Raw genomic sequence first — 10171 nt, 5'->3', positions numbered from 1 at the left:
ACTCAGAAGGCTGTGCTGGCCCCATAACAGCCCGGCCGGCAGCCCCAGCAGCGAGGGCACAGCCAGGGCTCGGGCGGAGATCAAAGTGGGATGCGGGATGTGGTCCATGGTGAAGTGTATGATGAGAGCATGGGACAGCCAGCTCTGCCTGCTCTGTGTGACATGGCAAAGCATAGGACAGGTGGCTGTGCCACTCCTCAGGGTGCGCTGGCACCTGGGAACACTCATGGGAGACAGGGACATGTGTGTTCTCCTCATCCGACATCACTCCTGACTGCCGTCCCTATGCAGCGCTGGATGTCCACCAGGAGGGACCTGAGCCAGCAGACCCATCCAAGGGGACCCGCAGCCATTGTGTCGGGGTGCTGCTGCCCTCTGCAGCCCTCAGCCCCATCCGTGTGTCCCGGTGCTCCCCGGGCTCCGGGCAGGCAGGGCGGACACAGCAGCTCGCTTGGCCGGTGCAAACGAATCTGCCCTCTGTGCCCTGATAACATTGTGTTTGTTGCCGAGCGGGAAGAGCCTGCCAGCGCACGATAAGAGCAGATGACTTTATTCTGGACCCGCTCCGGATTGAATTATGCTTTAATTTCATTTTCAGTTCCTCTTTTCTTTCCAGGAGGGGAAGGGGCTTAGAGGAGATGGAGGGAGGTCTGCGGTCTCCTTCCTGGACCCTTCCCCACATGAGCCAGCTCTAGGCAGAGGGAGACTGGTAGTGTCACCCCACTCCATGCCCCCAGGTGTCCCTCCAGCCTGCGGTGCGTCCCTGCGGCACCACCCTGCCGGACCCCCCTGGGGCTCCAGCTGTGTCACCCACTGCAGCCAAATCTCTCTGGGCTGTGATGATATGGCCAATGCTATAGGAGCTCTGAAGTTCCCCAGAGGAGAAGGGACACAGGGAACCAATGCCACCCACAGCAGCGCACACCCCAGCACCTACGAACATGCAGGATAACCATTAACCCTTTCCTCTTGGGCCACCGCCGTGGCGCACAGCCCTTCCCTCCCACTGTTTGCTCTCCCGCTGAGCTGCTGTTTGATCTTGTCTGATGCCATCTACTTTACAGTCTGCTGCAGAGGAGCGGGAGATAATTTGTGTTTCCTAAATGGGCTTCTGTCAACAGCAGGCTGCATGCGTGCCGTCAGACTCCGGCTGAGCCCATTCACATCCACTGGGGCTCCTGGCGCACCAAGTTCTGCCGTGCTCCCCACACAGTGCTGGGAACAGTGCTGCCCCTCCATGCTGCCCTTCTATAAGCAATTAGGAAGCATTAGGATTTCCCCACATCTACAAGAAACATTGCCTGTAAAAGGGACTCCTATCTACTGGTGATGCCTCTCCTGGAATAAGCTGTGAAAAGTGCCTGGAAAAGGGAAAAGCCAAGTGGGATGAGAACTTATCTCCTGTGGCATCTGCTCTCACTTATCTATAAAAGTTTTGGGCAGGAACTGCCTCACTATTAATTATTATTTGGATGAGAAACAAATAATGGGATTAGCTGGTGACTTCAACAAGACACTGTGGGGGCCAGGCCAGCAGGGTGCCCACACACCTTGAGCCTTTCCCCACTCAGACTGTGACTTTTTCAGGGGAAGGATGTGGCACCCATACACTTCAACCCGTCGGGTGACACTACCACAGCCATTGGTGGCAGGCATGCAGTGCCAGGCAGAGTCCCAGCGCGTGCTCTGGAAATGAGGGCAGGGATTCTTGGTAAAAGGGGAAGATCTGAATCGTTGTTGTTCCACGGGATTACCGAAATAATTTATTGCAATGCTCCACCCTTATAATTAAAGCACGGTGATGAAAGCAACTGGTAGGGTGGCTTTGGATCCAGCAGCGGCGGTGCGTGTGTGTGTGCGCACCTCGGGTGTTTATGTGTGTTTTTTTTCAAATTGACTCCTCGCTTCTGAGCAGGACGGCAGCAGCCCGAGTTCTTAGAAAGGTATCTTGAGATGGAAAGCCCCAGAAAGCAGGGAGACAAGCTGGGAGAGATAAGGACTATGGCTCCTTGACAAGCGCAACAGAAACCGGGCCATTCCTGGTACTGCCTGGAGGGAGGCCAAGCGGAGTGCTCTCGCAGTGGGATACACACCAAGGCCCAGAGCCCCTGGGTGGCCACCCAGAGCCCTGCACCTCTGTGCCACATCCCCATTTGGTGGCACAGAGAGGGGTCACTCTGCAAATGGGGATGTCACAACCTACTTGCTGCTGCAGGGAGCTCTCGTGGGGATGGCACTGTGCTGGGGCTCCGTGGAGCGAGCAGAGCGGCACAGCAGACTTACACCCTCTGCAGTGGGGCTGCTGGAGGCCTTGCCATGGTGCTGGCCCCCAGGAGGGCAGGCAAACATCTTGTGGGGCTGTGGGGTGCGATGAGGAGAGGCAAGCAGGCTGCCAGCCCCTGGTGTGCTTATCTCTGCTCGCACACGTACCCTGCGCTTGGCCTGATGGCAGCTCTGCACTCCGGGCTGCTGATTGCACCGCACAGGGGACGCAGCCTCACATTCACCGTTACAAGAGGTGAGCGGTGTGGGCGCATCGGTTTGCAGCACACCTCTGTGCTGGCCCTGCTCACTCCCACTCGTGTCCGTGGACACCAGTGTAGGTCAGGCTCAACGTGCCCCTCTACGCTGGGCTCTGTGATCCACGCTGGCACCCTCTCCACTCGCTCTGTGGCATAGGGCACGGACAGACCCAGCTGTGCGGTGACACTGAAGGTGCTGCAGAACTGAGGACTCGGCTCCGCGACCCACGCCGGGACCCCGCACTCCGGGTCGGGGCTCATCGGCCGCCCTCCGTCTGGACCCGTCGAAGGCAGCCCCAAGGAGGCGGGCGTGGCCTGAGAGCAGGGGGGCGGGGCTTAACAACTTCAGTACCCAATAGAAAGCTGCGGCGGCCAACATCAATGTAAATCGGACCAATAGGAACGCAGCCATGCTGTTAACAGCTTAGGGGCGCGGGGCGGCGCAGAGCAGCGCTGCCGCCGCCGCGGGGAGCGGAGCGGAGCCGGGCCCCGCGCGCCGCGCTCCCCCCAGCCCCGTGCCCGGTCCCGGCCCGCCATGGCGGCGGCCGTGGACGAGAGCGCGCTGCCCTCCATCTCCACCTTCACCAACCTGCTGCCGCTGGAGGAGCGGTCCGCCGACATGCACGTAAGCAGCGGGCGCTGGGGACGGAGTGCCGAGGGAGAGGGTGTTGGGGTCGGGGGTGCTGGGTCCGGTGCTCGGTCCCTTCGCCGTCGGAGGGCGCTGCTGGCGCTGTGCCGTAGCGGTTCGGAGCCGTCGGGTGGGTTGGGAGAGCCGCCGCCCCGGGAAGGGGGTACGAGTGGGGGGGAGCTGTGCCCCGCTGTCCCGTTCCTGACGCCGATGTTCCCGCAGAGGATGCTGCAGCAGGATGGCCCCGCCGCTGCCGTGAAGCGAGAGGAGGACGACTTGGGTAAATTCGTGGATTTGGACTTCATCCTGGCGCACACTAGCAGCGGCGGGCAGGGACCGCCCGGCCCCAATTACCCTTTGCCTGAGACCCCCGAGAGCTGCGGCACCACGTACGACAGCGACGGCTCCTACCCCACGCCGGGCAAGTTCCCGGCGCCGTACCCCGATGGCCAGAGCCACAGCTACGTGGCCGAGCTTCTCACCCCGGACCTGCCCGCGCACTGCGACCTGCAGCGGCGGGAGTACACGGAGCTGCGGGTGCCCGGTGGCCCCCACCACCCGCACCACCACCACTCGGCCCTGCACCCGGCCCTGTCCCGCCCGCTGCCCCTGGACCCGTCGCAGCCTTTCGGGCATCGCATCAAGAAGGAGCAGCCGGAGGAGCGCGCCTGCATGCTGGGGGTGCCTGGCGGCGAGTACCTGGGACCGGGAGGTGGTGAACACAAGCCCCCCCGCATGGCGCCGGGCCCGGTGTCGGGACCACCGCTGCCGTACCCTGGTTTCACCCACGGCCGCTTGGGCCCTCCCGAGGAACCGCTGCCCGGCGCCGACCCGCACCTGCTGGCCGACCTGCCGCCCCACTACGCCGTGGCCCCGCATCGCTACGCGCCCCACTTCGCCCCCCAGCCGCCCCCTCAGTTTCATGGACACTTCAGTGTTTTCAGGGAGCCGCTAAAGGGGCCGGGGCCAGGTCCGGCGGGGCTGCCTGGGCTGCTGGTCACGCCGCCCAACTCCCCGGTGCTGGAGTATTTCCCGACCGGGGGCCCTCCCGAGGACTGCAAGCCCAAACGCGGCCGCCGCTCGTGGGCGCGCAAGCGGACGGCGACGCACAACTGTGAATACCCGGGCTGCGGCAAGACGTACACCAAGAGCTCCCATCTCAAGGCGCACATGCGGACGCACACGGGTAAGGAAGCCCCGAGGAGGCGGGCGAGGGTCAGGACGCATGGGGTTACTCGCGCGGTCCCCGCGGTGGGGTTGGATAGGGGCGCGTGGAGGGGATGCTCTGCCGTCTGTCCACGGTAATAGCCCCAGCCGTGGAGTATGAGGAGGATTCACGGTGTGGGGCCGGGTTGGGGTGAGCTGTGAGAGGCAGGAATGGCCCTATGTGGGGGCCGGGTGTGCTCAAGACCCTGAGATATGAGGTGTGGCAAATAAGTACCCACAGCTGGGCTGAGGACGCAGGGAGTGGGGTCCCCATGGTGGAAGTGTTCTGATGTAGCCCTGTAGCAGAGCTGCGATGCGGCACGTGGTGAGTGAGGTTCCTTGGCAGGGACAGGCGAGGGGGCAGAGGCACGTGGAGGGGTTCTTGCAGTGGGGCAGAGGTGGGCCTCGTGCTGAGGCAAACGAGGCAGAGATATGTTAGGTGAAGGGCAGGAAGATCGGGATGAAAGAAAGGTGGGTCTGACAACGGCACACAGTCTGTTTCCTCTCTATGAAGGAGCCTAGGAGCGGTGGGCAGGGACTCAGGAGGACTGGGAAGGGGGGGGGTGAACGCATGTGGAGTGCTGTGCGCAACTGACAGCCCCTCTCCCCACAGGTGAGAAGCCCTACCACTGCACCTGGGAAGGCTGCGGCTGGAAGTTCGCCCGCTCCGATGAGCTGACCCGCCACTACCGCAAGCACACTGGGCACCGGCCCTTCCAGTGCCACCTCTGCGAGCGGGCCTTCTCCCGCTCTGACCACCTGGCCCTGCACATGAAGCGGCACATGTGAGCGGGGGCTGCAGGCGCGCTCGGCATCCCCTCTGCTGAGCGACTCCCCGGAGCAGCTCCTGCTGTAAATAGCATTGGGGAGCAGCCCGGCCCTTCTTGCTTGTAGCTGATAACTATTTTCTCCTCCTGCCTCTGCTGTGAGAGCAGGGTTCGGCTGCGTGCTGGGGTGAAGGTGAGGAGCAGGGCTATGCGAAGTCCCTTGGCCTGTTCCTGTTGCTGAGGGCTGGTGCAGCAGGGATCTGTTCCCAGAGCTCCTCGCTTGTATTTGGCATTGGCTTCAAAACCTTCTCCCTAGTCCTGGCACCCTGCAGCTCTGGGGATGGTGGTGGCTGATTCTGGCCGAGCTCCTGTGCTGGAGATCCATGTCCCACAACTCTGTGTTCCGCTCTTCTCAGCTGCGGCTGTCAGAGCAAACGTCCTGGCCCGAAATCCCGGGGAGTGTGGGGTTAAATTAGGACTTAATCATGAGTATAAAGGTTCTGTGGGGGTCGGCAGTGCAGTGTTGCATCACACAGGGAGCTGGATGCCCTCAGAACTAGCCTGGGACCCCCTGGGTGGTCTGATCCTATGCCCACAGTTCTCCTCTTGGGAGCCCAAATGGTTCTCACCAATGGTCTACTTTAGTTCTTCCCCTCAGGATGACACCAGGTACTGCTGCGGCTGCCTTCCCCATGCTGCTTTTTAAAAACATAGTGTGTAAAGGACAGTGAGTCCAGCTCTGAATGCCCAGGTCTCTGCTATACTTGAAACTTTCTTAGAGGGAAAAAGAGAAAACTCAGAATGAATCTTTTTATGTGCAGCTTCTGCAAAGCAAGATGTAAATTAAACAAAGCAGTAATATATAATGTTTCTGTTTTTTAATATATTTTTTTCTTCCAGCTGGGAACACAGATGAGTCTCAGCTTTGGGAAGTGCACTGTTCCTGTCTGTGTATATTGTTAATTAACATTTCTCTGCTTGGGCACGTTAGGTCTCTCGCACTCTGAAATGTTACTTTTCTTTATATGCAAACTGTTGAAATATTGTGATCTGCTGTATAATAAATAAACAAGATGTAAACATGAAAGAGCCAGGAGAGTTTACTTTAAAGCTGTCTTCTGAGAGGAGTGGGTGAGGCTGGGCTGCTTGTCAGTAAATATTTACATCGATGTTCATTTCTGCTTAAGTTAGCTGCGGAGGATCGATGGGGAACGCCCAACCCTCGGCATCCGAGCGGCATCTCCTGTGCAACAGCTCTTGAGTCACTCCACTTCCCCGTGCCTCAGTTTCCCTAATCTGCAGATGGGGCAATTGCATCTCAGGGATGGTGTGACCGGTCCTACGGTGAGTCACAGCTGAGAGGAACGGCAGCAGAAACCCTCCCGGCAGCCTTGTCAGCCCTATTGCCTTCCCTGAGTGCCCCGTCCCGCTGTCCCCTGCAGCAGGAGCGTGGCACTGGCTGTGTGCTCACCCCAGGAGCTGCGTGTGGCCGCCTGTCCCCGTGTGCTGTTGGGTTCAGGTGCTGAGGTTTCCCTGCATTAATGGGGTGACTCAACAGCAGCATGCTGGCAGGTCCCAAGCTCAGCGAGCAGGTCTGGCTCCATCCCTCCCTCCCACGGCTGATTACCCATCATGCATACAGCCCTCCAAAAGCTGGGGCTTGTCCAGGCCTGATGCTGTGCTGGGAGCACGCGGTGCCTGGCCCCCAGTATTGCCCTGCCTGTAGTGGTGACTTCTGATGTCCTGCAGGTGGAAACTGTATGGAGTTCTGCTGTGAGCGGGATTGGGCTGAGCCTTCCCATTTCCTGCTGTGGTGCGCTCAGCTGGAGGAAAGTTGGGAATGGCAGAGCAGGGAATGGCTGTCCTGGGGCCAGTACCCAGCCTGCAGCCCTTGGATTTGCCCTGGGCAGGAGGGCGGCAGCCAGCTTGGGACTTTGCATCCTGCCTGTGCATATGGGACTCCATCAGCAGGCATTACTAACCCACTGAGTTGTCACTCGTCCTTTCTACAGCTGCCTCCGCAGTTGGCTTGCCCCAGTTTTGGAGGGGTGTGTTTGTGGGTTGACCACATTGGGACATAGGGGAGCTGTGATGGGCTCCTGGGGTGCTCCAATTCTGGGACCCTGTACCAAAAGATAGGGGTCTGACACCAGCAGGATGGCTCCAGCAAAGTTCTGGGACTGCTGCCTCTTCCCCTTCACTCGTTCGAAATGTCACATGGAGGGAGAGGGAAAGGTGTGGGCTGTTTGAATTAGCGATGAGTCAGGCTGGCAAAGCCAGATGGGGAGAGAGTGCGTGCCTCTGTGTTTGTGTGCGTATAAGTAATCTCTGGCTTTGTGTTTTTATTATGATTATTATTTTTATTTCCAGGGGAACGATGAATTTCTCCAACCATCCCGTCCCACTGGAAAGGCTGGCTCTGCTGTCCTCTCCCCGAGCATCTTGGGAGCCGCGGTGACAGTCCGCGGCTGTTTTGAGGCTGGGCTGTGAGATCAGAGCACAAACCAGTTCTTCTTCACCTTTCATCATCGGGGCGGGAGCAGGGCCTAGCTCATACAGTGCTGCTTGGCATTGAGCTGAGGGCAGAGGATTCCATCCCAGGCAGAACAACCCCAGGCATGGCCAGGATCCTCACCAGGGCCAGAAGTGGCTGCAGTGAAAATGGCAATTGCCCCTAATTTGTTGTTAATGAGACTCAGCCTCTCCCCATGGCCTGGGCCAAGGTGTGCTGATTGCTGGAGAAGGGTGCCTGATCCCTGCCCAGGTAAACTTGCCTGCAAAGCTGTGAAGGCAGTGAGAAAACACCCTCAGAAACACTGAGAAACACTCCATGCCAGATGAGACAAACAACCCATGCCCTTTGGCATGGCCAGCCAGAATGTACTTTGCTCTGTCCTGGCAGGGCATACAGGGACCCAAAATACTCCAGCAAAGCAGGTGGGACCCCTCCAGACCTCACGGTGCAGACCCACAGATTTGGAGCGCAGATGAGGCAGCAGGGAGGGAAGCAGCAAGGCATGGAACAACAGGTCCCAGCAGTGAGGTGAGTCATGGCTGCAGCGGGGCCGGCCCTTTGCAGGCACCTGCCAGCAGGACTGGGGCCCTGGGGGGGACAGGCTTGGAGCTGGGGGCTCTTTCATGGTAAGAGTAGTAGATTTGGAGATGGCAGGAGATGGAGCTAGGATGGGGGTACTGGGGGTGGAATGCTACTCAGGTACTCTGGGGATGGGGTTTTGGGGGCAGCAAGGTGGTGTTGGATCTTGCCTCCCTGGGAATGTAAGTATGGTGATTCCACCAAGGGATGTACTCAGGGCTGGCGTCTGATGCTCACTGTAGGGTACTGGGCTGTGTCCCGTCCCGAGCACCAGGGAAAATCCAGCAGTCAGCCCCCACATCCCCGCTGCTTGGCCATGGGGTGGGCCAGGCGCCGTGATAGCGGGGCTGTGGCTGTCACCGCACCCTTAGGAAACATTTGGCTTCAGGCACCTGAATCCATGGGGAAGCGATAATTCCCCAGCTCGCTCACCATGCCTGGACCCACACCTGGCGCTATCGTGTCTTAGTCACACACCGAGAGTTTTTCCACTGCTGGGCCCCAGATAACCTCCTCCCGCCCCATGGCCGCAATGTTTGCACTTGTCCTCCTCCGCAGGTGCCAGCCTGGGGGACACGCACACCTCTGGCATGGGGCCGTCATGGACCTGCCTCGTGGCCATCTGCGGGCAGAGCATCCTGCCCTGGGACCAGGCGTGTTCAGGTGACTGACATCTCCAGCTGTGCCCCTCTGCTAACTGTGAAAGCTCCTGGATGAAGCATTGCCCCTCAGAAACCACAGAAATCCCCCGCTCAGAAAAGCAGGTGCTAAAGTCATAGCTCAAGGATGCCAAATGGCCATCTGCCTCTGGGCAGATCAAAATTTGTTTTGTTTTCTAGAAGTGCTGTTGTACAGCTTCACAAACAAAGCATGGACGACCTGTGAGCGAGGTGCTAAAAGAGAGGCTGCACTGCAGCCACTGGTGATTGTCCCCCTCTATTGTGCTCTTGTGAGGCCCTATCTGGAGTACTGTGTCCAGGTCTGGAGCCCCCAGTATAAGAAAGAGAGCTGTTGGAGATGGTCCAGAGGAGGGCCACAAAGATGATCAAGGGACTGGAGCACCTCCCCTGCAAAGACAGGCTGAGGGAGCTGGGCTTGTTCAGCCTGGAGAAAAGAAGGCTGCAGGGTGACCTCGTTGCAGCCTTTCATTACCTAAAGGGAACCTACAAACAGGAGTAGAGTCAACTCTTTGAAAGGGTAGACAACAGCAGGACAAGGGGAAATGGTTTTAAGTTGAGGGAGAGAAGATTTAGGTTGGATGTCGGGAAAGTTCTTAACAGAGAGAGTGGTGAGGTGCTGGAACAGCTGCCCAGAGAGGTTGTGGATGCCCCGTCCATCCCTGGAGGTGTTCAAGGCCAGGTTGGATGGGGCCCTGGGCAGCCTGGTCTGGTATTAAATGGGGAGGTTGGTGGCCCTGCCTGTGGTGGGGGGGTTGGAGATTCGTGATCCTTGAGGTCCCTTCCAACCCTGGCATTCTGAGCGATTCTGTGTACCAAGTTCTTCAGGGAAAGCAGGGCAGAGGCAGGGCCAGCCTTCCTCTGACAAAGTGCTGGGGAAGCCTCATTTCTTTCTGTAATAGGGGAATAGTGGAAATCACCTCTGGGCCAAAGGATGAATAAGGATCATAGAATTATTGACGATGGAAAAGACCACTGAGGTCATCCAGTCTAAACACCAACCCACTCTCATTGTGTCTGCTAACCGTGTCCCTCAGAAATGAGAAAAGACTGTATGGCAACCCAGGACAAACACAGAGGGACACATTGGCAGCACCACGTGGGACCGGCCCTGGCAGCACGAGCTTGGCAGCACGGCTGGAGGAAAGGTGTGCCCAGGCAAGCCCCGGAGCTGCTAAGACCCCGGGAAGCGATACTTGGCTTTGAGCACCCGATCCTGGGTGTTCCACAAGGAAGGAGCTCGCCGAGCGGCCGCGGAACCGGGCGCACAGCTCGCT

The 10171-nt window shown here is 58.9% G+C and overlaps 1 protein-coding gene across 1 annotated transcript; it reads left to right on the top strand.

Moving 5' to 3' along the window:
- The first annotated feature begins 2978 nt into the window (after positions 1–2978).
- Positions 2979–6210, top strand: LOC128072394 (Krueppel-like factor 2). The gene is made up of 3 exons (XM_052666144.1): positions 2979–3147; positions 3373–4336; positions 4970–6210. Exons 1-3 carry the CDS (start codon positions 3058–3060, stop codon positions 5143–5145), a joined length of 1230 nt encoding a protein of 409 aa, XP_052522104.1. The 5' UTR covers positions 2979–3057; the 3' UTR covers positions 5146–6210.
- Positions 6211–10171: the final 3961 nt, after the last annotated feature.

Source organism: Tympanuchus pallidicinctus, unplaced genomic scaffold (assembly GCF_026119805.1).
Source record: "Tympanuchus pallidicinctus isolate F22 unplaced genomic scaffold, pur_lepc_1.0 scaffold7, whole genome shotgun sequence".
NCBI lineage: Eukaryota > Metazoa > Chordata > Aves > Galliformes > Phasianidae > Tympanuchus > Tympanuchus pallidicinctus.
The sequence above is the reverse complement of the archived record's forward strand: the minus strand, read 5'-3'. Positions and strand labels throughout refer to the sequence as shown.

Coding starts and splice junctions, on each gene's coding strand:
- LOC128072394 (XM_052666144.1), top strand. CDS start 3,058: ATGGCGGCGGCCGTGGACGAGAGCGCGCTGCCCTCCATCTCCACCTTC. Junction 3,148..3,372: donor AGCGGTCCGCCGACATGCAC/GTAAGCAGCGGG, acceptor ATGTTCCCGCAG/AGGATGCTGCAGCAGGATGG. Junction 4,337..4,969: donor GCACATGCGGACGCACACGG/GTAAGGAAGCCC, acceptor CTCTCCCCACAG/GTGAGAAGCCCTACCACTGC.